General features: G+C 39.7%; 1 protein-coding gene across 6 annotated transcripts in view; it reads left to right on the forward strand.

Annotated features, from left to right (window-relative positions):
* Positions 1 to 8,416: 8,416 nt before the first annotated feature.
* The window catches only part of tjp2a (tight junction protein 2a (zona occludens 2)), a 36,559-nt gene continuing 18,154 nt past the window's right edge, over positions 8,417 to 26,821 (forward strand). The window contains exons 1-5 of one of the 6 annotated variants that reach the window (XM_084934691.1): positions 8,417 to 8,995; positions 12,583 to 12,712; positions 21,809 to 21,862; positions 26,350 to 26,474; positions 26,624 to 26,726. In XM_084934691.1, the coding sequence (XP_084790817.1) occupies positions 8,889 to 8,995; positions 12,583 to 12,712; positions 21,809 to 21,862; positions 26,350 to 26,474; positions 26,624 to 26,726 (519 nt within the window). In that variant the 5' untranslated portion in view covers positions 8,417 to 8,888. Of the gene's footprint in view, positions 8,996 to 12,582; positions 12,713 to 14,384; positions 15,767 to 18,203; positions 18,676 to 20,424; positions 21,045 to 21,808; positions 21,863 to 26,349; positions 26,475 to 26,623; positions 26,727 to 26,821 lie in introns of those variants that run through there. The other 5 variants (XM_084934692.1, XM_084934695.1, XM_084934694.1 and 2 more) reach the window with 5 other exon arrangements.

Below are 26,821 nucleotides of genomic sequence, written 5' to 3' on the forward strand. Positions count from 1 at the left end.
GTCCTGCAACATGCTCAGTTTAATTTATTCTTAAATTCTAAAATGGATATGAAAATGTAAAACTACCACCTGGCATTGTCCCACACAGACACACTGATGCACTGCATATTAGCAGTCAACTAGATTAAACAAATTAGCTTGCTAAACCATTGTTTCATTTCAGTTACCCAACCGATTTATTCCAATTTCATTATAACAATCCAACTTGTTTGAAATTTTAAAAAAAAATGCAAACAAAAACAAACTTTTCATTCCAAGCTTGCAACCGCCCCCTCCCATCACTCCCTAGTCACTCCCGCTTTCCCTCGGTACAACACCCTTGCACGTACTCACCCTCATTCCATAACCAGACAATCAAACGGGGACTTTTTCTTTTTTTAAGTAGGGCAACACAGGATGGACCAAGAACAAAGCAATTATAGTATTTGACAAGACAAATATACTGGCATAGTAGGCACAATGTTCAGGCTCATTTGCAGCCCTGTACATTAACACAGATGTATAATACTCTGAGTTTAACATTTGTTTTTTATTGAATAACTGTTTTACAAAGTGGTGAAACCAGTATTCACACTTTACTTCAGTTACATTCATAATCCTAATTACAATAAGTAATAGTCCAAACATTTTAGCGTCACAGTACACCTGAACTGGCTAAAAGTGCTCATTACGCAGAATCATTTAAATGATGTCAGCCATTATGAGACCTAAAACTGCCACGTTTAAGGCCAAACCTCTCACCACAACACAGACTGTGCACAACTCTTAGATGAACAATATCGCCTTTGCATTCTTGTGTTTTCACTGATTTACTCTTTTATTACCATAACTAGCTTGTGCTATTTCTTTTAAAGTTCTTTTAAAGGTGAAAGAATGAAATTGTAGGTACAAGTGGCTTTCTCTGAAGGGTGGATGGGCTCTCCCTTGGAGATAGGGTGAGTAGTTCAGTCATTCAGGAGGAGCTCAGAGTAGAGCCGCCGCTCCTCCACATCACAAAGAGGCTAAGGCTGTCACTGACTGGGAAAGGTGTTCCGGGTGGGTATGTCTAACTGGGTGGAGGACCCAGGGTAAACCGTGGGTGTGCTGGAGAGATTACATCCATCAGATGGCCTGGGAATGGCATGATACTTCCCTGGATAAGCTGGAGGAGGTGGCAAGAGGGAGGTATGGGCTTCCCTGCTTCGGCTGCTGCCCCGTGACCTGATTTCAGATAAGCGGAAGAAAATGGCTCGTTTTCGTACTTTCCACCACCGGTCTTACACAGGCTCTCATGGTGTAATGCATGTAAAATGAGTGGCACTATTGTCCAATGGGACTGTTGGGTGGACACTGGGGAGGCCAATCATATTTCACAGGGAGGCAGTGCCACCCCATCCTCCCTATGTGGCAACACCCCTGCTGTCAATACATGAACTTAGGATGATCAGGATGATATGGGGTAAAAGTAAAAGAAGTCAAATTTGATTAATATTGACAAGCCTTATTTATTCGTATAATTAATTAATTAATTTATTGATTACATCAAAAGGTAAATTATGAAACTATGAAAATCCATACATGTTTTCAAGCTTTTAGGAAGCTTGTTCCAGGCCTTAATAGCCATAAATAAAAAAAAGGATTCACTCAAAAGAACTCTGAGCAGCTGCCCTTGAAGCTCTACTTATCAGCTCTGAGCAAAGTTGTCTTTTCTGCGGTGCAGATTTAGCACTGAGAATTAAAACGAGACAAACATCTGAGTGCAAGATTAGATTCAAATAACTGAATATTTTGTGTTTACTAAAGTTATCACTGAGGATCAGAATGAGGGAAAAACTACATTTGAAACGGCTTTGAACGTGGCATGGTTCTTGGTGCCAGATGGGCTGGTCTGAGTATTTTAGGAACTGCTGATCTGCTGGGATTTTCCCCACACAACCATCTCTAGGGCTTACTGAGAATGGTCCAAAAAAGAGACAATGAGCAGCAGCTCTCTGGACAAAACCCTCACTGTTGATGTCAGCTAAGAACAGGGAACTGAAGCTACTGTTTGCACAGGCTCACTGAAATTGTACAACAGAACACTGGAAATGTTTTTGGCTCGATTTCTGCTGCAACACTGAAAGGGGTAGGTTCAGAATTTGGTGTGAACAACATGAAAGCATGGATTCATCCCACCTTGTACCAGTGGTTCAGGATGCTGGCGGTGTAATGATGTGGGGATGTTTTCTTAACATACTTTGGACCCCTTAGTACCAGATGAACATCGTATAAACATCACATCACCTACACGATTATTTTTGCTGATCATATCTATCCCTTTATGATCACGTCCCCTGATGGCTAGCAGCAGGATAACACGTCATTTCACAAAGGTCAAATCATCTCAAACTGTTTTGTTGAACCGCTGGTGTCTGTGAGTTCCCTGTACTCAAATGGCTTCCACTGTCACCAGATCTCGATGTAATAGAGCACCTTTGGGATGTGGTGAAGGGGGAGATTTGCATCAACCAAATGTGCAGCAACTTTGTGATGTTATCATGTCAAAACAGACCAGAATCTCTTAGGACTGTTTCCTGCAACTTGTGGAATGCCATAAAGAATTAAAGCCACGCTGGACTCTTGCTATCACTGGGTATGCTATCGCAACCCAGTAGAAGCAATAAAGCGCCTGATAAAGTAGCTGGTGAGTGTAGTTTCGGTATAAAAGTCCCTTTTATAACACAGGAAGAGTGACTCAGAAGAATGGCACCGCCCAAAAAGGTCATGGGTGAAACTGCAGTGGAGCTGCACACAGCACACCTGCAGTTTCTAAGCTACGCCCACATACCTGAGAGAACCAGGAAGAAGGATTTTTCGAGGCTCGCCAAAACTTTGTTCCGTCAAAATCCTCTCCTTCCTCACCCTTCCTTTGTCCAGTTCAGCTTTTGGGATTACTCTGCTGCCTGCGGTCACATAAGGACAGGACACACGAAGTTTCACCTGGTAAGTAGGTCCGGCATTGTCCGCAGTGAGTATCGATTTGCTTTCACTGTGTTTGTGGCGCGCACTGCCATTTTACCCCATCTTTATCTGGTGCCTGTGTAAATTTAAGGTGGGGCTCCGACAGCTTAAGCAACAAATAACATTTTTTATCTTGGTTCTTGAAGGCAGCAGGGTGTCATATTTTAATTTATTTGATAGATTCTTCTTGTCAAAACGTCAGGTATGACCTACACTGTATTCGGGCCTGCGTGTAGCTGTCTCCTCTGCGTGTGTATTCATGCGCTTACTACTAGTTTCAGCGCACTAGAGGCACACCTCAGCCCCTTTAGGCAACTGTTGTTGTGATGTGGCGCAATATAAATAAAATTGTGAAATTGAACAGGGGCTCGCACTGTGAGTGTTTCCTCGTGTTTAATGATTCTTATTCTTATTATTAGTTTATATCTTAACAGTTTACAAACATTCAAAAGCATCATTTCATTGCATACATATAAAGCAGTATCATCTCAAACGATATACTTATAACAAAAAAGCAAGAGGAAAAAAACCTCTCGGATAAGTTTTTATTTACTGACATGTATTTCTGTTAACGGTTGAGGTTCAAAGAACGAAGCTATAAACCATTTTAAACATGGGGTTGAATCATAGACTGTCGATAAAATATTGATATACCTAGAGTCGCATCACCCAGTGCCATTAGACTAGGAATGTGAGGTTTCGGTGTTACTGTTTTTAGCCACTGCTATGTGGAGCCATGATCATATTTGGATGAGTTTGGAGTCCTAGCTTGGTTAACAGGCCGTCTCTATAAACTGTGCAAGTAAAACACGGAGATGTACACATGCTACTCCAAAGGACTTAATTTGTTAAAAGTTATAGTTAGCCGTGATTTTATTGTGGTAATTCCTTCAGAAATGTTCCAAAATGTACCACCAGCCTGAGGCTTATAATGCATCGCTTGCCTAAAACTGCCTGTTTGGGACACGTGCAAATAACAGGAGCCACACCATATACGTTAAAACTGAAATAATAATAATAATATTAATAATAATCACCACACAGCTGTTATGAAAGTGCTAACTATTCATAGAGGTTCAGGATGTAAACATGCCGTTTACCCTGTAAAACTGTTAAATTTTAACAAGTGGCCGCTAGAAAAACAGCTGTTTTTGGCACTTCCACATTGGTTTCATTTTGTAGTTCTGGAGGCTGCTTCTTACCTTAAACTAACAGTTTAAGCTCTATGGATAAATTATTTTAGAATAAAACATAAAGATAGGGAATAGTGAGAATTAAAAAAAACAAAAAAAAAAAAAACATTAAAACATTAAAAAAGTAAAAAACATTAAACACTGTGTGTAAATGGCGATACAGCATGTGCACCCATAAAACAAATGGCAGAGTTGCGCTTTTATCATCTAGAAATCTTTGCATTTACATGTTTGTGGCCCTTATGTTGCGTAATGTTTTCAGACATAGTTCTTTTATTTTGTTTACAATTCAGTATCTAAAAGGAAGTAGCCATTAAATGATAGTGAATACAAATTTTCCATGTGGTGGTGTTTACCTGGAATTGTACACATACTTCCTGATACGTGTGTTCAAGTATAACATTCAACCACTAAAATTACTTGTTCAGGATTGCAAGTAAATAACTGTAATTTGGCATCTTAATCAAAAAACGATCCTGTGTTTTATTATTATTTTTCAGTTTTTTTTGTAAAATGGTAAGTCTGAAAATTTGCAAATTACAATATTTGTATTTTGCTGTTAAAAATATCATTTCAGTTAGAGAGTGTGCGCTTATCGGTGGATTAACCATTACAGAAACATAAACAATATTTTTGGTAATTACCAATACTGTTAATTTAGGACAGCTGTGGCATAAGCCTTACTTTGGGTGGTGTTCTCTCTAATATCTGTAGATCTGTGGTTTACAGTACTGTGCTTACTCACATTTCAACCTGTCTGTTGTGTCACATTAATTTTGTTCAAGCTAAATGTCTGAAAACCTGAAAGACTTTGTAAAAATAAAAGACCTGGACCAGTGTAATTTCACAGCTGGTACATCCCCAAAAGAGTTGAAATAATCTACATGGGACGTCTACAGTGTCATTTAGTTTCTTGGATCACGGTGCTCATGTCTCACTGCTATTGAACGGAAACACATGGAACAGGGAGACCCAGCTTTTTATAGATAAACTGAAAAATGTTGTCTTTTTTCGCTCTCGTGTTGCTTTTTGACTCTTTAATTCATCTTCATGTCACTACATGCTTGCAGCTGATCCAGATTATACCTGTGGAGGGGATGTGCATACTGATTTTTTTTCCCCCTTTCCCTTTCTGTCTGCACACTCTCATCCCAGATTTGTGAGTGGCATGTGTCCCTCCATCTGGCACTCACATGCATTGCATACGGACATTGCATAATGGCCCGGGCCTTAGTAATGCAGCACCCCAGCACTACTCGAGCATGTGAGGAAGTGACAAGGGGCAGAGAAACAAACTGCTTATGTAAAAGCATTAAGAAGACCAAGCAGCTCCAGCCGCATTTGTTCACCCTGTGGGAAGATGAGGGGGAAAAAACAGAACTCATTCTCATTAAAAAGTAAAAAAAAACATGCAGTGACAAAGGAATTAGCTGGAACCATGACTTACTCTCCCACTTTTTAAAAACTAAAGGGCGTGAGCTGCGTGTGTGGTGCAGTGTGCATTCTCAGGTTAATTCAGATGCGTTATAGATTGATAATATTTGACAGATAAAGAACTTGGTTTGAATTTTACTGCTGAAAAAATACATTTTGAAATAAATTTCAGTATATATTTCCTTTGTGGATATGGATACAGTTCCAAGGGATTATTTTAACTTGAACAAGATGCCATCCATCCATGTTCTCATCCTGGTCTGAGTTGTGTGGTCATCAGTCTAAGCATGATCAGGCATTTCTTTCCCTAACACTACCCCCTTAGTCTTCCTTGAGGGTTACTGAGGAATTCCAAAGCCAGCTGAGAGATAATCTCTCCAGCCCGCCCTAGGTCTGCCTTCAGGGCTCCTCCAAATTAGACGTGCTTGAAATATCTTTCCCAGAATGCATTCAGAGGCATCCTGGTGAGATGTCTGAACCACCTCAGCTGGCTTCTTTCCATGTGGAGGAGGAACAGCACTCCTCTGAGCCCCTCCACCCTTGTGAGGAAAATACTTTGTCTTCTGGTTATTATCCCCTGCTCCAGGTCATAGCTGAGAACAGGAACGTATATGAACCAGGAAATAGACAGCTTCATCATGGTCACAATGAATACATCCGATTAGAGTTTTCCACGTTTTCTATACAAATGCCAAACCCTAACTGACCAAATTCCCATATGTTTCAATTCAAAGCTTACAGGCTGTATATAAATACTTAGTGGTTTCTGGACTTCATATTTTAAAGTGACAGTATTAGTGTTTTGGCTGCTGCCATTTTGTTTTGTTGGAGCCCGAAGGACCGAGAGTGTGTGGGTGTCACTTTAAGTGATCAACCAAAGGCTAGCAGGCTTGGTCATTAGCCATAAATTAAACGGTTGTCACTCACACAAAATTCATATCTGCTCATTTTTGCAACTTCATTATGCTCCAAAAGGCACCAACAGCGCAAACGCGGTGTAGACGCTCAATTTGGTGGAGGTGATGCTTGGCAGACAGCAGTTGGCTGTGTGTCTTTGCACATCTGCCAAAACATCCCAATAGCATCACTTTAAACATGATCCCTATCCAGGCAGGTGAGTTATTTAAAAAAAACAAAACAAAAAACAAACACACACACACACTTAAAAAACTGTCTTACCTGGCTGTAAAGTTGGACATTTTAACATGGGGGGTTGACTTGCTTTAAACAGCTGCTAGAGGAACTGGACTTTTTGGCACTTCCACCTTTTATTATCAGGTTACAGTTAGCACGGAGCTCCTCAAATCATCCATCATTTGTTTATTTAAACTGTTAAACTTTGATTTCACAGGCTTTATTTCACAAACTGTTACCTGCAGTATTTTCAGCACCATTATGCTGGTAGGTATCTGGCCAAAAAATAGTTTGCTACATAACTCGCTTTCTAGCCAGTCATCATTGTCCATGTGCCAGGTGTGCACAGGTGTGATTGCTTGTTTAGTTTTTTCACGTTTGCACATGTGTTAGTCATAAGTACGCACGCACATTCTTCAGTGTGGATTGGATCAGTATTCCCTGTGAGATTACTGTAAAGTGTTGGATTATGATAAAAACGACTGTCACTCTGCTCTGTAAATTTTGCCCTCGGTCCAGCCACTGCTCTTAATCTGTGGCTCATCAGACAAAAACAGACATACAGGGTGAACTCAAAAGAAACCCCTCTCCTCATTTTTTTCCCCTCCTCTCCCCGCATGTTGCCGTTATCCAGTGTTTTTAAAAATAGTCTTGCTATTTCTGTGTCTCCCCTGCTGCGCTCCTGGCATTTTTTGCTCCCCCCTCTTGGAGTGCTGAGGGATTTTTCCTGCTCAGTGAAATCTGCAGCAGCTCTCATGGCAGGACCATCCAGAGCCGTAATCCAGACATACAAGCAGCTTGAATATAAATTCTGTCCAGAGTTTGCATTGGCTGGCAGCTCATCAAGAGGCCACAAAGATTTATTTATTTATTTCAAACCTCTCAGGACATGGCAGCCTGCTGTCATCTGGTGACTCGGGGATGGCAAGATACATTTAATCTGCGTGCGTGCCGAGGGTTTATATCAAAGTGGGAGGGAGGAGAGGGATGCATGCAGGGAAGAGTTGGGGATGGATTATTGAAGTTTACTAATGGGACTGAATGGTTGCAAAACCATTGTTAAACAATTATTCATCCACAAATTCAGAATACTGAGGATGAAATCACATTTTTGAGAAGTGAGTTGCAGACTGCAAGTCGAGGCATTATCTGACTCTTGGGTCCTGTCTTGCACCTTTCGCCTTGTGAAAGTCTGTCACTTTGGTTTGTGGAAACTTGTTTTGCAGCCAGCCAATCACAAAAGAAAAATTCAACTGGGTCAGATGAAGGTGTGAATTTGGGCTTGAAAGACAGACACACACACACACACACACACACACACACACACACACACACACACACACACAGAAGCCAGATACATTTGGCTTCTCCAGTGAAACATGGGTGTGAAAACGTGCTGTGGCATCACATCTGTTCTTGTGCAAATCTTGAACTGCAGACTGACTGCAGCTTAAAGTTGTCTGGTCATTGCTTTGTCATTAATAATCTTCGTCCATTAGAGGTTAGCTCTGGTATTGAGGGGTGTGTCATCATGTGATTTTTTTTTTTTTTTCTTTTTTTTTTCTTTTTTTTGTCGAAGTAGATGGATCTGTCTGGGTGTAAATGGTGAGAAAACTAAGCCTGGATGGGGGGATTATAGAAGAAGGGGGCGGGGAGCATGAATGATCTGTCAAGGCTTAGTACCACAATTATCCCAGCGGCTGCAGCAGCAGTCATAGCAGCAGCGGTAGCGGCGGCGGCGGTGGTGGCAGAAGCTGCATTTTCATTAGTGTAATGTCCAGAGAAGCTCGAGAATTATGTAAGAGTGACGTGTTGTTATCCCCTCTCGGCCAGCCCACCTCCTGGCAGGAACGTGGCTGTTTGTTTTCCTTTCATCCTCGTTCGCTTGGAAAAGCCAAAAGGACATCTGTGGGAGTCAGTGGTTGAGGACAGGACCCTTAGTGGTCACGCCGCGGGAACCGCGCAGCACTGGACGCTCAATCTGTGGCTCAGTCTCCTGGAGAAAGTGATGCACTGAGGCGCAAGAACAGACAAGTTTGATGATGCCGAAGGAGATGAGTAGACACTCATCACTTCAGGTTGGGATCAGGGAGTGTAGCAGCAGTTAGTGATGAGGTCCATGGGATGTTCATAAAGGAGAGTTAGAAGATGAAGTTTAAGAAGTTCATCACGATCATGCAGGCAGCGATGGGGATTGTACCCTTAAACAAACGGGAGCTGCTGCCACCAGGCAGGAAACTGTGGAGACCCCCAGGGTGAGTTTGATTACTGTACCGTACCGGTACTTGTATTGGATGTTTCCTTCTAGAAGATGGATTTTTATATCCTGCTGTTGCAGTTCAGTGGGGGAATCAAAAGATTTCTGAAGAAAAAACAGTTTGGTGGTCATGCAGATAATTCTATTGTTAGTAGTTTCCCAAGCAAGAAGGAAGGCAAAGGTATTTTATTTCATTCACACAGCACATAAACTGTGTTTCAGTTACTCACCATAATCCTTAAAGGCAGAAATCTGTGAGGCAAATATATCAACATTGTGACCATCTGGGCCACTAGCTGCCACGAGGAAGGGGGAAGAATCGGACAGGTGGACTGTAAACACAATGCATGACACATTCTTCTCACTACAGAGAGACACAGTGATGTAATGTGGAAAGTAATTTTCTTTTAAAGAAAGACACGTGTTTGTGTTGTGTCCTGCATTTGGCAGGAAATGTTTTCTTTTTAAAACTTTGTTTAAAATCATTGTTATGTAGTCTTTTTTTCTTTTTTTTTAATTTTTGAATAATTACTTATGTACCAATCAACAAATTGCTTCAGTTTAGTATTTGCTTTATTTACCAGCCTCAGTAATTATTACAATACACTATTCTTCCAAGTTAAACTCATACACCTCGACTCGAGCAGCGACCCATAACAAAGGGGGTCAGGAGTAACAATTACACATTATTGCCCAACCCTAATGTGGAACCCCGCCCAGGCTACAACTATTGTAGCAGCATTTTCAGCCTCTTGCCTTTTATACTTCAAAGAATTTCTTATCGTTTGTATCATGACAGCCAAATCGTCACCACTGTCTCCAAACAGTTTAAAGTTGATTAAAGTTTCAAAGTAGAAACCTCCTCATCCTCTGTCTTTGTAGCTTTTTCTCCTGCATTTGTATTGATACATTTCAGTTTGTCATGCAGAGCGACTAACTTGCTTTATTACCTCATTAGTTTGTCATATATATATATATATATATATATATATATATATATATATATATATATATATATATATATATATATATATATATATATTTTTTTTTTTTTTTTTTTAATTATTCATAATTATGTAGTTCTTCTGTGCGCACAAACTTGTTCACTACTTACACTCGACACATCCAAGATAATCTAACTATAACAACAGGATTAAATAATCAAACTAATGCTTGTCACATTAATGACAAATCTGTGGAAAAGTAGAGTAATAAAAATACTTACAAGCTTTAATAAAAGCAGGCCCTAAACAATGTTACTTCTGTGAGCTACCTCACCCTCAAGTATCAGTTTTGTAGCTGCAACTGAGGGAGGTATACTTGAAATATTCTTGATCCCAAGGTTATTGAGCAATTTATGTTTCAGCCATAATTACCTCCACCCAGCAGATTATGTGATTGGTTCACTTTATCTCTCTGTTTGTCTGTCTGTTAGCAGGATTACTACAATATTATGGACAGATTTGCCATTTCAATATTTTTTTTCATAGGTGGGGCTTGGTCCAACTTAGATATAATGAACTTTTGGGAAGGATCCAGATCTGATTGAAATTTAAAAAAAAAAAAAAAAAAAAAAAAAAGGAGACACTGATGATTTCAGGAAGAGATCAAACCATCTCAAATGAATCCAGTTCTAGATATGCTTCTGGATCTAGCAAGTCAATTCAAGCATGGTGTAGGAAAAAATTAAGAACCTTGATATTGCTCTGTAAGTTCAGATGCACTGTCAAAAACATCATGACAATACTTTCAATTTGTTTGTCACAAGTGCTGCTGAAGTTTGCTTTGTTTCCTTTGTGTTTCCTTTGTGTGCTACGCAATAAAAGCCATGTTAGGTTTTAATGGTTGAAATCTTTAATATTAATATGCAGCAATTACTTGGAAGCAAGCCGGCAAGCAGTAATCATTTACAGGAATGAGTCACAAAGTCCCACACAGAAGACAAACCAAAAGGAAAACAAAAAACAGAAGAGGGCGGGCGATCAACAGAACAAATGCTTCCTTTTTTATCAGTTTTTGGAGCATGTGGAAGCAACATGAAAATGCATTATAAATTTGGATCATTACAGAATGCAAGTAAATGCACACTGTTGATTGAGCTGTAATTTGAAAAGAAAAAAACAAAACAAATTGAAGAGGTGACTTTGATTCTTTTCCCCAAATGAAATCATTTATGAAGAATGGAGGAGTTGTTTTGAATGGATATAGCAAATAGGATATGGTTTTGGAGCGTGGCTCATACTAGGGATTAAAATGGTTTGGCTTTCTGTTTTACATTACCCTCTGAGTATCCTGCTTTTAGTAGTAACATAATTATAAATGCCAGGATAAATATCCATGAGCTTGTAGGAAATGAGGTACTAAAATATCTAAATGCCCTTTTAATGTAGTCGCTCATAGAGTAATGAAGTCTGCGCAGAGTGGACTTCGGTAGGAAGTCAGTGGAGACACCACTAGTGTTTTTATCCCCAGGCACGCTTCAGGTCTTCCTGGAAATACTGAGCCCCTCCTTTTGCATTCACAGAGTGGCGTTTTTTTTTTTTGTTTTTTTTTGTTTGTTTGTTTGTTTGTTTGTTTGTTTGTTTTTTTGAAAGTGTAACACTTAAGGTTTGGTCACGCAGAGGAAATCTGGTTCTGGTTTCTTCCCTCTCTGTACAATGATGTGATATCTGACTTTATCCACTCAGATCATCTCAGTGTGTTTGACACAATGCCATGAAGCTGGGGATGGGTGTTGACCATATGTTTGGACATGCTGCTTGTGATCAATGGCAGAGACGCTTAAAATGAGATTTGAGATGAGTTTGATAATAGTCTGTTATCTGTGTCAGCCTGGTCTTCTGGTGAGTCTGGTTTAACTGTGTCATGCACCAATGAGAAACATGTGGCTAATTCTATTAAAGTATCCATCATACTATATACTCTATATCATTTTGATTTTCTTTTGATTGCCCTTAAACATTTTTTAAGATAATTTTTAATCTTGCCATATTAGGATCTGCATAAAGCCCCACCCACCTGCTCTTCAAACGAGGGGCAGCCAATCAAAAGAAGGATGGCTTAACAGGAGAAGGAGAATGACGGAGAAGGTGGATTACGTCCAAATGTCAGAAAAATATGGATTATTTTCAACTAAAGTCATGCAAAACTACGAGTCGAGCCCAAGAAGAGTTTTTCCTCCATAATTTGTTTTAAAGTCTCTTATTTAATGTTGCCTGCAAACTGTGTAAAAGACTATAAATGAACATGTCTAGGAAACGTGTAAAGCAATTACATAACTCGGGAATGTTTAGAGAGCCTTATTCTTTTTATGCTGTATAAAAATAGATCTCTCCGCCTGGTGCGAAGCATCTCTTGACACCTCACTTGGACAACATGATTTTCTGAGTCATGCCCATTTAAATATTTCAGACTATTCAACAAATCGCTATGTTTTAAGGTCAAAGCATCCTCTAAAGAAATAAATCTACTCCTCTTGCTGCCCTTTAGACAAAGTGCTATACAGTGAAAGTTTTAAATAATCCCTTTTCATTATGGTAACACTGCTGGTTATGATGTAATATTGTGTTTCTCTTATGTGCTCAGGGATCAGCCTGGCTCTGACCAGACCAGCACTGACCTCCTCAAGTGCAACAGAAAGTTCTGCTGGTCCAGAGAAGCCCAGTACTTGTATCTTCGCCGCCTGTCTTCACGCAGCTTCTCGGCTATTATGATGGTACGTCTTTTACATAAACGTCCACACTGTATCTGATTTGGCCTCGAGTTATGTGATATTTTTTTGTTTTCCTTTCTTCACTAACACTACCTTGTGGATTGTGCCTTGTACCTGGTACTTTTTTTGGTATCGAATGCAATAGATTGAGAGTCTTCAGTGAGCTAAGCCAAGAAAAAAAGGCGAGGACCGTCACTCGGCCATCGCGTGTGACAATCGTGGCGTACAACATTAAAACTAACATTTTTAAATGACTATGCTAGGACTGGTTCAGATACTCGACTGTTTGAGCCTAAACTCTACCCATTGTCCAGTCTCTTACTGAACTGAGTACACAGTTCTGAGCTTTATTTTGCTTTAGTTTCAGTTTGGTTTATTCACAAATCAATCAAAATATACATTCCAACATGATAGTCTATATGAGATGGTTATTTGTGAAATGGTGCTTCCTAAAAGCTAACCTCAACTTATAAATAGGGGCCAAAACATCAGATAATATACAGCAAATACGTATAGAATTACCAATGTACTGTAACTAACCTAGTCACTAAAGTATCCTAAGGTAACCTTAAAGATCCTAACATATAACTAACACTGTTACACTAACCATCCATTAATACACTAACACACCAATACCTCTAGCTAGTTTCACATAAAATAAGTGTAAATCTCAGGTAGAAAGCCAACCAGAGTTTAAAATCTTTCCCTTCAAATCTTGGTGTTTTTGTTTTCTCGTATTATATGTGTGAGAAGGATGAAATATTGGATAAGCTCACAAAGTCTTTTGTTAAATGTAAATACTACTCTATACATAGCACAGTCATTGTGAAAGATGTTATATTCTTTTAAATTTAGAGGTTTGTAACCAAGAAAAAGGGGATCAGAAGGAGCATCTAAATTGGACCATAATATTTGAAGTCTGTTATTTGAAGTGTGTGTGTGTTATTTGATATGGGAAGGATAAGTATTGCACCATGTAACAGTAACTTAAGTGAGGCTCTAATAGCGATCGGTGTAAGTAGTTCGCTAATACCAACATAGGTAATTTTTTCATTAACTCATCAATATGCCTCTTAAAATTTAGAAGTTCATCAACATGAACCCCCCAGAATTTAGTAAGTATAACCCTTTCGATCATTAACATTTTTCTGATTTTTGTTTGAGTGAAATAATTTAATATCAACCGCTGCAAGACAAACTTGTTGTTGAAGTTAAAATTTGATGTAGAGGTCCTCCCAGGCTTCAGACATCCCTCCCATTCACAACTGAAATCACCACACTGTAGTTTACTGTACTTTAAACATCTAGCAGTGAATCTAGTGGCTTTTCAATTAGCCGTTGTGCCGTCAGTGAGATCTCAGCCTCAGTTCTCTCTGCACCTACTCAATGTTAGTGACAGGAAAGAGCGAACAACAGCACTGATGACTAAGCCATTTGCATATGTGCGGTGTTGTTTGATGGTTTGTTTCCCAGGTGGAGTGTGTGTGTGTGTGTGTGTGTGTGTGTGGAAAAAGGAGCTTTCTCACTGAAAGCTCATTTTGCATGTTAGCATAAAAGAAATCACAGTACAATCATTGTCTTTAATTTTATGGAGATTTCAAAGATAATAAATCAGACGCTAGTTATTTTCCAACCATGTTAAATTCCCCACAAAAGCATCAAAGTAAAGCTGATACTGCTGTGTTCGTGTTCATTTTTGTGGTATTAAAAGCTTTGGGGAAAACAAAGATTCAGTCATTTGTTTGCAGAGCTTTCTACAATGAACACAGTCACCACCTCTTGTTTTCTTGTGAAGGCTGTGTGGTGCCCTGTGCGAGAAGGAGGCGAACACAAGAGGCGGAAACCGAGTGAGGAGTTTGTTTTGTAGGGAGGGGTTCAGATTGGAGCTGCTGCTGTTTCTCAGCTCTGAGAATAGCCAGCTGAGGTTTGAGTCTGCACTGATGCTTACTAACCTTGCTCTGTGAAGGTGCAGTGCTTGTGTTGGGCTGCACGCACTTGTGAATGGCTTTTGGTGGAAATCCACGTGTTTGTGTATGACTAGGAAAGATTTGACTGTAAATGTTATTGAAAAGCGCATTGTAATGCATTATTCTTAATCCCTTTTTTTTTGTATTGTCAGTCGGGCAACATGGACGCAAGTTTGTGACTGCAATAACTCGAGAAGAAAGTGATTTTCAAATTCATACCATAGTTGTATCTGCTTAAAAATCCCGAACATGTATGAATCTCAGTGACCTCAACCTTTAAGGTCAAGGTCAGAGGTCAAGTTTTCCAAGACTCTTTATCATTTCTGAAACATTTCTGAAATGTACAACAGCATTTTTCAATTAGCGGTGGACATGATCTTTTACTTGATAGTGACATAAAATGCATCAAGATGATGTTAGAGGTTGTTTTTTTCAGCATCAGAGGACCTCCCACAGCTTCCTGCTGTATTTCCCTCTAACAGTTTGTTAGGAGATCCCTGAAAACGATGTGTTTACCTGGTATGTTTGTCTATGGTGCTAGGCCAAAGTCATGTAGATCCAGTGCAGAGCAATGGAAGGCAATCAAGCAGCCCTCGTCCCGTAGCATACTATGAAGGCCACGTCTGTTGTGTAGATGCAGCCTGTTGCCTTTGGGTGTTCACCTCTGGACCTTAATTAAGAGACCCTCCAGGAGCCACAAGGGTGACTCATCACAGAGTGAGGAGGTATGAAATTGAGCCTGTGTCTCTCAGGTGCCTTGTTAACGCCTTGACAGATCGCTGGAAGAGCTAGAGGTGATGGCATGTCAGAGGGAGGTCTTTGCAGCTCTGCTCAGGCTGCTGCCTCTGTGATCACGACCTGGATAAGGAGCAGAAGTGAATTCGTGGATATCCTCTGTTGTTCCTGTGTTTGTAGTGTGATCACGTGGATGTTTCTTCAGTTCTGTGTGACATTGCTATCAGTGAGAGTCCAGCAAACTTTGAGGAGGTAGAGGGAAAACACCAGCTACCAAAAACAAGTCAAGCTGAGATGAGACGCATGAAAGTATGATTTTTACTTGAATTGGTTCCGTGGAAATGATGTAATTCAGGTAACTACAATTTTTTTTTCTTAGTAATGTTTTAATTAAATTCATGGCATTTGTAGAAGTGATTGTGCTTGTTAGTTGGAGCTCATCTAAGCTAAGAAAATGTGTCAAATCCTTGCATTTTAATGATTTCCTTGTGTTGAGTGTAATGCTTTCAGGGCTTGTCTGTGCGCACATGGAACGCACTGAGTGTCCTTTTTCTTGGCTGTTTGTTTTTGTCAAGCAAGGTTTGGTGGGTTTTGTGGTTAACGTCACTCGGGTGATTGTGTGAAACTCTGCTGTTGAAAATTTAATGATTTTTCAGTCTTACGAAACTCTTGCGTAATCCCATCAGTGATCTGAAAAATGCAGGCATGTCCTTTTTTTCCTCTATTTGTGCAAAAATGATTTGTAAGCTGTGACTGAGACTGCTTCTGCTCTGACACATTGACGACTTGAAGATAAAGTTCAGTGACTCAGTCTTTCCCAGGCTGCTTCCTCCCCGTTTCCTTATTTGAATATAACTACACTGTCGTGACCCCTCCTGAATCCAGAATGATGATTAACCAGGGAGACATGTCACGTCCCAGAAGCTTCATTGTTTTAATGACTTGCTCCCACAAATTATTCAGGGCAGTGAAGCTGTTTTGCATTTGGATGGCCTATTTTAAGATCAGTTTGGCATCTCTTAGTTGGAGTGGAATGTGTTGATTTATTTGGGTTGACCTTAATTTCTCTGAAATTGTATTGTCATTATTTAATTCACTGCCCTTAAAAAAAGTGTGGATAAAGTGCTGTGTTCTTCAGAAGCAGAAATTTGTAAAAATGGTGGATATTAAAGGGATGGATCATGTCGTATAAAGGATTTTGGACATTTTCAGAGTCAGCTGGTGTGTTCTTATCTGATTCTTCTGTGATAAAATACCAGATGAGGGCGGGTTCGTACACACAGTAAATTGTGCACACAGAGATGAAAGGGGGGAAAAAAACAAGGGGTCATTGTGGGACATCTGCATGTGGTCATCTTGACCTTTTGTATAAGCTTCTCATAATAGGAGCTTTGAGTTTTTCACATGGTATTATATGGGTGACAAATTAAAGGAAAACCAACATTAAGAGTCATTTTAAGGTGTTGAGCCATCCAAGTGCCACCAAAATGGCTTCAGTGCCCCTTGGATTTGATTCTCCTAGACTCTGTAACTTCACTGTTGAAGCAGAGCACCGTCATTTTGTGTTTTTGATCATGGCGATGTCTGTCATATTTATTTAAGAAAAGGTGGTTTGATTAGATTGAGATCTGGTGGGCGTGTAGGCCATTCCAAGATATGAGCCTCTTGATTGTCACCCAGGAAGATGCTGCTCTCATTGGTTAAAAATATATTTGCCTGTTAGTAGATGAGTGGAATCAAACAATGCCAATTTCCACCGGTGGAAGCGCATCCAAAGCCAACTATTTCTTGCTGCGTGCATCATTTGAGAGAGGAAAATAGTCTGATCTCTTTATTCCATGACCTAAAAAAAAAAGAAGAAGTTATATTTCAGATGCAAGGACAGATCACAACTGTAGTGGAAGATCCTTTCCTATTACAACAATAGAAGGAATCAGAAGACCACTAACAGGAAGGTCAGTAGTTCAGTCCTCAGGTCTTCCAGTCCACATATTGAAGGATCCTTGGGCAAGCTACTGAAACCCAAGTAACTCCCATTACATCCGTCTGTATATGAGTGAGTGTGCTCTAGAGTACTACTGTATGAATTTGGGCATGTCAGCTTGTATTAAAAAGCCCTTTAAGTGGTCCATTTGACTAGAAAACCTCAATATAAATGTTTGTTCAGTTGAACAGACTAGGCAAGACAAAATATGTCAAATGTCCCGTTAAAGAATAAAGTTTTTTTTGAAAGTTAAAAAAGATGTGTTTGAAAAGTTGTTGAAGTTGTAGAGGTTGAATGTAATGTAAAGTCAATCTGTAATGTCACAAATACACATTTAGATGTATAGATGTAGATATTAAGTTAGGGGAAATTTGATATTAACAGACAGCAAACACCAATGTAAGGTAATAATCAACAAATGGCTGCATTCTGCCTAAATGAACAAACTGTATACTTTTTCCTGTCAAACCTGTTAGTAGATATTTAGGAGCTTAAATATATGTGTCTTTTGGGGGAGGGGTGTTGGATTTACTCACAAGAGTTATTATTATTTACACACCCTGAATAAACGTTGTTGTTGTTGTTGTTTGTTTGTTTGTTTTTTTGCATTGAAAGCAGTTGGAATAAAATATTTCAGTTATCCTAAAATGGACGCGTCGACAGTTTGGTTTATGTCTGTAATATTCCTCACTTAGTTTAATTAAGGCTGTTGTTGTGCTGTCTGGCTGGAAGCCTCACAGCAGGCTGCCTAAAAATCAATGGGAATTTTGGACGCGTCCATCTCAACGATTTAAGGGTCATAAGCCACCTTTATTTCTCTATCTGCTGTGTTATCAGCGGTTTGTAATTACACATATTATTGGAATATCAGTATTAGTTTCAGTAAAGTTGAGTTTCTAAACTGTTGTTCGAGTTGGTCTTTATTTATCTAAATTAGTTTGGACCTAACCCCACCCCTCCCGGGGGGTCCTACTTGGTACAATCTGAACCAAGCTAGGAGCTGTCGGCGCTAATTTTTTACTCTGGATTCACGAAGTCTGTGTGTTTTGTGAGTGAAGTGGTTCACTTAAAGTGAAACATTCAGGACTTTTACTTTTTCAAGCTTCTAATTTTTTTTTAAATTCTTCACAACTTGTGGCAGATGTGCCACCGGAAACGCCTAACTAGTCGTAGTTTGGTTTGAATCCTCGGTACCACTCTCGGACAGTTCAAAGTGCGTGATGCCAGTAAACGGAGGGGGGCTGCTCTCTCTGAGCAGATACGCTACTCAGTATTTAACAGTAAGTCCTTTTGTACGCCTACAGTCAGTACTGACGAATACAAATGTAGTGTAATGTAGCATTATTAGATAACTTTAGCCCTGTGGATGTGCTGTGTGTGTTTGCGTGTGTGTCTCTCTATGTGTGTGAATATCCTTGAGGAAAAGTCGGGAGTTTCCATGAATCCCTGCTGAAGCCTGTTGCACCTGCTGTTACTGCTACTGCGACTGCTACCAGCTACACGAACGGTTTAGTTAGCTAACTTTTAACTTTAAACACATCTCTGTTGTCTTAAGATTAGTTTTGACTTCTGATCCAATCCGCAGTTTTTGTTTAGTCGACCGATTGGTACATTTTACAGCGGATTTAACGTTTTTGGTCTTATTTATCTTGTGGTTATTTGAAAATCCACTTTCTCGGGAAACGGCAGTGTTGTGGTCCCCCTGCATTACAAACTAAAGCCTTTAAACTCAATGTAGTTGTTGTTTTTCTACACTAAATTAAACATACTTATGCAGGAGTTGTTTTTCTGGCACACGAGGTAATGCAGGTATACGGCCAGGAGGGGGCAGACTTGCACTGCCTTTCTTATCAGCAGCACATAAACACAGGAAGTGGCTGGGTCATTTTGTCATTTCCTGATAATGTTCCTTTGATTTCAAGGAAAGATGGGAAGTAATTGGGACAAGAGAAGCATGTTGCTCAAATGATGTGATTATACTCTAAACAAAGCTGTAAAACCTAAATAAAACTTTGGTTGATAGGCAGAAAAGTCTTTAACTTAACTGAACATTTTCTTGTAGCATGTTTCATGTCATGTTCCTACTTTATATAATTGTATTTATTTAGTTAGTTAGTTTTGGCCTGTAGGGAAGGCAAAGCAATGTAATTCAATGTTATAATTAAAATGCATCACTTTGTGCCTTAATTTACATTTAACATTCAGATTAGTCCAAAAAAAACCCAAACAAATGAAGTTATAATGAAAATAATAATATAGGTCTACCATCTATTAAACATGTTCCAGGTTATTTTTCTTTGGACAAACGTGATTACTATAAGAATAGATGGGTACTTAAATAATTCTGCAAGAGACGTTACTGTCTTACGGTAACAGTAAAAATGGTATGTGTTTCAGCTACACATTTATTTTGTATTTTCTTTGTGATAAGTGATGAGCTGTATCTCTAAATAATTTGTTTTCCAAGTCACATCCTGTGTGTATAACCCAGTATTTCATTTCCCCTCCTCATTAGTGGAAATGTGTTTGTGTTTTGTTATGTAATCGCTTGCACTAGGGACTGTGACTTATCCAGCGGGCCTGCCTGCGAGGACCCATAACGTTCAAATCGCATAGTACAAAAAGACACTCTGACTTAAATTGGTTTGGCTTTGCCTGAAGCACGCTCATATTTCTAAGTCATTCATATGTCTCCCCTCTTCACACATGGCAGTCTGTTTGGCCCTTTGTGGTGCAAATGGATGTCAAGTGATATCCCCCCCCTCTCCAATATAAATGTTCCCCCTTTTTATTGAGGCTGGGCTCAGTATGTTTCCAATCCTTTGCTCTCTACACACACTACAAAACGGTTTAAGATAAAGTTCCAGATGGGCATTTCAAAGGTCATTTCCAGATCTAAAAAAAACAAAACAAAAACTCTCCCTCTCCAAGAGTTTGTCCCCCCCCCCCCCCCACTGTGCAGTCTCTCTGCTTCTGCCACTGGTCCTAAAGTATTCCTGTGCTGGCCAGAAGATCAAAAAAGTGGGTTATGATGGGTGTGCTGCCAGCTCGAGTCATGCCCCCATTTCGCTAAGCCTGAGCCTGAAATGGCAGCAGCACAGAGATTTTTCACTTTCCACGATGTAAAATCCTAACCATTGTACTAACTCAGATTTGAACTCCTCAAACGTTCACTGTGGGTTTGTCTCTGTGAAGTGAGAATCGGCTCTGAAACTTTGGGAAGTGCCCGATATATCTCGATGTGCGAGCGCGTGGCGAAGCCAGAATACGTCGAGTGATCTGCTGTCGCGTTTGTGGATGAACTCTCAGGTTGTTGGGATCGCCGCGCGCTTGCACAGGAGCTGGTGTGCCTGTGTGTTTACACTTTCTGCAGACGGTGGGATTTGTGCTGAATGTAGGCCAGCAGAATCCCTCTTACGTCAAAGGCAGGCGGGCGGGCGGGCAGATGCAGGGAGAGAGCTGCTGGTGGTTGTGCAGCTGTGGCCATGGAGGAGGCTGTGGCGCACATCAGTCTGCCAGAGCACCACTGGCGGTGAGCAGGGAGAGACACAGAGAGGAAAGAGACTGAGCACCAATGATGAAGACGGTCCTCAGCTTGCACAGGAAATGGGCCCACGCGGTGAAGACCATACGTATCCTGCAGGGGCTCGTGAGTGCTATTCTGATTGCAGCTTAAATTTGATCAGATGTCTGGCCAGCCAGCATGACCTGAGAGTTTCTTTAATGGTTTGGGTCGTGTTTTATTTTGAAATGAGGATGTCAGAAGTGCAGAAAAGTAGCACTAACGGGTGAAAAAATTCCGGGTAGTTTACGTGAACGGATATAAAGTAGTTTGCCTTTTCTCTCTCCATGTTTGTTGTGTAAAAAAATTGATGTGTCATTCGTGTTTTTATATTTTGAAACCGCCTTTGTCGTTGTTGAAAATAAGGGCATGTTTTTGACCAACTGTGCGATTTTCTTTGGACTGAATGAGTTTTTAAGTCTCCTAACAGATATAAATAAAGTGGCAGCATCTATTTAAAAAGGAAACATCTTTTAAACAATTTCACTTTATTTCAGTTTTTTCCTCACTCTGTCAGTTTGAGTCTGTCTTCTAATTAGTATTTCTTAGTGTAACCTGTTGGTGGCTTCCTCATACAGCCTGTTTCATACAGTTTTTTGTTTTGTTTCATTTCAAGAGTGCAAACTGATGTTCAAGTGTTCCAAATACATTTCTAATCAACAAAAGCCAGAAGTTACTTTTCACAGCTTGCACTAAACAGCCCAGTGGAGGGCTGTCATTGTTCTTGTGGTTGTGTAACAACAGGAAGCATGGGCTAATGAACTAGCTTTGTTGTTACATCACAAAATACATTATTAATCTGTCCGGTGAAATAAACCCATCCGTGGTAATCTTTTCTTCTCTCTCCTCAGAACCCGGTCATGGAGGAGACCGTGTGGGAGCAATACACCGTGACCCTGCATAGGGTGAGTCCATCTGCACCTAAAGACACTCCCAACCTCATCTCATTTACAGCGTGCACATGTTTTCCATAAGCCCGAGCTGTTGACCCTGGTGGATCACAGGAAATGCATTTAATTGATTGCTTTGATATTTTGCACTATCACCGATAGTGAAGGGAAAATGATGTCAGTGACATTCCCCTGAACTCCGAATGACCAAATTCAAGCAGAGCTGTTATGTTTTAAACCATCAAGAACAGTTATGGTTATGTTTCTGCTTATGATACTTGACTCAGGGTTAAGTAACGTTATAGAGTAATGGATCATGGAGCTTTTAGCAGCTAAGGGGGAGTATAATTCAAACCCACTTATTGTATAGAAGATGGATTTAGCTTTTACAACCAAGTCACAAGTGTATTTAATCTGCACTCTTTTTAATAGCCAGCAGATGGCGATCTGCTGGTGACCTGTGGTTGTAGAGAAGGCTACCTGGGAAAACACAGCTTGGCTGTTTTGCTCTGCGCCCTCAATAAACAGTTTCCTGATTAGTTTAGGGGCTCAGCTCTTAGTTTCCAGTCTTACTGAATACAACATGAAGTCCAGTCTGTAAGTTTTCATTCTAAGAATCACAAACAAGTATTATCACGTCAGACACCAAGATAGCGATGGCAATTGCAACTCAAGGCTTCTTAAAGACTGCTTTAACTGTCCTTGCCGATTTTGAAGATGACCATAATTTACAACTAAATATTTTATTCAGTGCTACTTGAGACTGATGACATCAAGAAATTGTTTAGAAAGGTAACAAAGTAAAGGAGCTGAGTTCTGGTTTTCCACAGACTTGCATATAACACAAAGTCTTACTTGAAACCAAAGTTGTTGGCTTTGTGTGGCCATTGAAAAGACTGCAGGTGTAAAGCACATCCAAGTTACTTATATCTGAAAAGTAAAACTAACGTTCATCTTTTATACTGTCTATAGTCTACCTTAAAGAGGTGGTCAAGACATGGGAATCTGTGTCCTGAGATGATTTTGTGACATGGGGTGTTATCCTGCTGAAAGTAACAACAGACGATGGGTACACTGGTTATAAAGAGATGGACAGGTTCAGCAATAATACTCAGGCTATGGTGTTTAAACAATGCTCAGCTGGTACCAAGTGGTGGACCATTCTCCTCTGGCATCAGTAAGGCATTTTTGCCCAGAGAATTGATGCTCACTGGATGTTTTCCCTTTTGTGGGCCCATTCTCTGTAAACTGTAGAGTTAACTGTGCAGGAAAATCCCAGTAAATAAGCAGTTTCTGAAATACTCAAACCAGACCATTTGGCACCAACAACCATGCCACGTTCAAAGTCACTTAAATCACCTATTATCCCCATTCTGATGATCGGTTTTAACTTTAGCAGGTTGTCTTGACCACATCTACATTACTCCAATGCAGCAATGTGGGATTTGCAAATTGGCGGTTGCCAATTTTTTTTTGGTCCCTTCCACTATTTAACTGAATTTTCTCCCTTTAAATATTCAGAGCATTTCTAACGTCATTTAAGGAGCACAGAGTCTAAATAAATGATATTTATTAGATTTTTGGTCCAAGGTGGAGCCCATACTTTGCTTGTAAGGGATTAAAACAGTATTTACTACAGTATGCAACATTCAGCCACATTTCCATTTTCAGGTAGGTTGCAGCTCGTAACTTAGTCGTCCACCCTTTTCTCCAAAAAGAAATGACTTCTGGAGTCTAGATCCACAGACATGTATATACAGCACAAAGTGCAAACTGAATTCACAGTGTAGTACAATATCTGCCCAGTAGTTTATATCATTTGTCAGATTATTGCATTTAAAAAGCTCCAAAAAGAACAAACACGATCCAGAGGTTCAGTTCAGCAGCTGGAATTGGTGGAGGTGATCCTGATCACGCAGTTAATCTTTAGTTGCTCGCGTTGTTTTCCATCTCTGTAGCATGCACTTAATAATGAAAAAGCAGGATTCGCATGTGTTTCATATGAATGTGATGTCGTCAAACATTCCCAAACTGAATTCTGGATTTATTGCTTTGTTTTTACTCATCTGCCAGCCAATCAATATGCATTTATCAAATCCAATTTAAATAAATATCTGTAAACGTCCTCAGACGGAGGCAAAATTTACAAGATGGCAAAGAGGAAAAAGGGGAAGACCTCAGAGGAGATTCATGGTTATAATGGAGGACGACATGCAGTGGGTTGGTGTGACAGGAGGATGTTAGAGTTGGAGATGGAGCTACACCTAGAGGGAGCAGCTGGAAGAAGAAGAAAAGGCAGAACAGGCCACACGCCGTTTATTAACTTGGTTTTGGGCAAAGATGGGTATAATATGGTTGATTTGATGCATCAGAAAATAAAGCATGTTCTGAGTATTTAAAGAGAGACAATTCACTTAAGAATACCCCCCCAAAAAGTTGTTACCTGCTCTACTTTCATCAACCTGATGGCGAAAAATAATCAGCCCATATCACATTGTAAATATTCCTTAATAATTATAAAATTGGTTTAAGATTTCTTATTTAGATTGGCATCTGCAGGAGCAGCTGGTGGCTTTTTTTTTTTTTTTTTTTTTTAATCAGGCTCCACAGATCTCCCCTCTTGCTTCAACCACTGGTGGAAACGATGCAAATCAGCAACAGGCTTTCTTCTTGTTTCAGTCAGGGGATTATTCCTGGTTTCATGTTACAAACTGCACGTGTTTTTGTTTTTTGAGTAGAAGAAATTCTGTGAGTTATGAAACCTGAGGAAAAATCAGACAATGTCGAGCGTTTTCATGTCAGGATGAAGGCAACGTCGAGAGAGTTGACATTTATGTGAGATCTGAAGGGTTGGGGTTAAAATTATTACATTATCATTTTTATATATGTAATAATTGTATTACACTTTATATTTTAACTTTTTCTTCTTCTTTTTTTAAGATAAATATATTTTAGCCATAGTTTGTTGATGCAGCCCTCTATTTTCCTTTTCCCCCCCCCCCTCACTGCTGCTCTTACTCTTACCCTTCCTCTATCTCGACAGCCATCTGCCAGAGAGTGTTTTTTTGTTTTTTTTGTTTGTTTGTTTGTTTTTTTGTTATTCATTTATTTATTTATTTCGTATTTTAAGTACAGATGGAAGGGAGGGGATAAAGAGAGACAGGGTCAGCAAATCTCTGACCTAATCTCGTCAGGGCAAGCTGGAACAGTGGCAGGTAGAATCTGAGAAACCCAGAAACATGAAGAATTAAGCAGCCTTTTAAAAACAGAGTATTTAAATTAAACTTTCTGTTAGTGCTCACATGTTAGATTGGCTTAAAATCGGACACTTGTTACTTATGAAACATCAATGTAGTATTTCAGAAAGCTACATAGTATTGAAGTACAGGTGCTCAGCCGCTGGATAGTCCTACATGCTCTCAGCAGGCAGAGCTGTAATCGCAGTCAGTCAAAATCCCTTTAATCACCATGTACAATACACATACAGCCATGATAATGCAGTGTGAGCTGAAACACACCGTTGGGATTATTGGACCTCACGCACGCACGCAAAAGCTTAAAAACACAAGGGGACAATGAAGCGAGCCCTCATGATGTACCGTTGGAGGAAAAAAGTTTATGAATTCATTACCTGGATTTTTTCTTTTTTTATTCTTAAACTAAATTGCGAATAATGCCACATAAAATCCAACTAAACTAATAATGTACAAATAGATACTTTTGATGTATTTATTGAGCATGCTGTCACACAGAGCAGGGGTTTAGGAATTCATAGAACCTCCTTTAGCAGAAACAAACTCCATCAGACATTTCCCTCAGCTGCTTATGAGATATAAACAACATCCAGGAAAAATTGTTGACCCTGCATCCAATAGAACATTTTCATTTCATCATACCACAGCATCTCAATTGGATTAAATTGGGTCTTTCCTGGTTTAAAACAGGCCTGTGGGGGTTGACTTTGGTCTTCATTTTATTAAGGCAGTAAGTCAGCGTTGCCTAATCTGTTTTTTAAATGGTATTTTCCTGTTATTTCTGGCCATTGGATAAACAAGTATATTTTGTGCTTCAGTAAACTGATGCATGACAGTAAAGGTCCTGCCCTTCTGTAATGTTAGTGCAGTATAAACTGTGTTTTCATGTTAAATTATCTGTGTTTAAAAAGTAATATGTTCGAAAATGAGAACATATTAACCTCTTAAGGTTAATTGTGGCGCAAAGGCATCATAAGCAGAGCACTACCAAACCTACTTCAGCGCTACCCCTCTCAATGTAATGAAAATAAATGGTATTAAGTATTCAGTATGTCTGTGCTGAGTTTGAAATTCTAGTGTCATGACAACTTTACACAAACACAGTTTATGGTCACGTGTAGATATTTCTGCAGGCGTTTTACTGTTAGCCTTGCTTAGGATTGCACGCTGTGATTTTTGCACAATGTCCAGTTGTATAGAGAGTAGCTGGAGCGTTTTTGAGTTCACTAATTTTTCCTCTCTTTTCAGGATTCGAAGATGGGCTTTGGCATTGCTGTATCAGGAGGGCGGGATAACCCAAACGAGGACACTGGCGAGACGTCCATCGTGGTATCTGATGTCCTGCAGGGAGGGCCGGCTGATGGATTGTTGTTGTATGTACCATTTGTTATTTTATGGTTTTACTCCAAAGAAACAAACTCCAAAATAAATCTACTCACAAAAAACATGTAACAGCTTGATAAAATAAATAAAAATGTAATTGACTTCAGTTGGATTAACTTGTGTGTTTACTTTTGTTTAGTGAAAATGACAGAGTAGTGCAGGTGAACGCCATCCCCATGGATGGAGCCATCCACTCGTTCGCTGTCCAGACCCTCAGGAAGTGTGGCAAAGTAGCAAAAATTGTAAGTAAAGCATCAATCTCTTTTTTAAAAAAGAATCTACTCTTCACATTAGGAATTAGGAGTTTTCTTAAATGGATCTGTTTGTGCTTTTATGG

The sequence above is a fragment of the Perissodus microlepis genome, chromosome 7 (genome assembly GCF_051167445.1).
Source record: "Perissodus microlepis isolate ML-2025 ecotype Zambia chromosome 7, ASM5116744v1, whole genome shotgun sequence".
Classification (NCBI taxonomy): Eukaryota; Metazoa; Chordata; class Actinopteri; order Cichliformes; family Cichlidae; genus Perissodus; species Perissodus microlepis.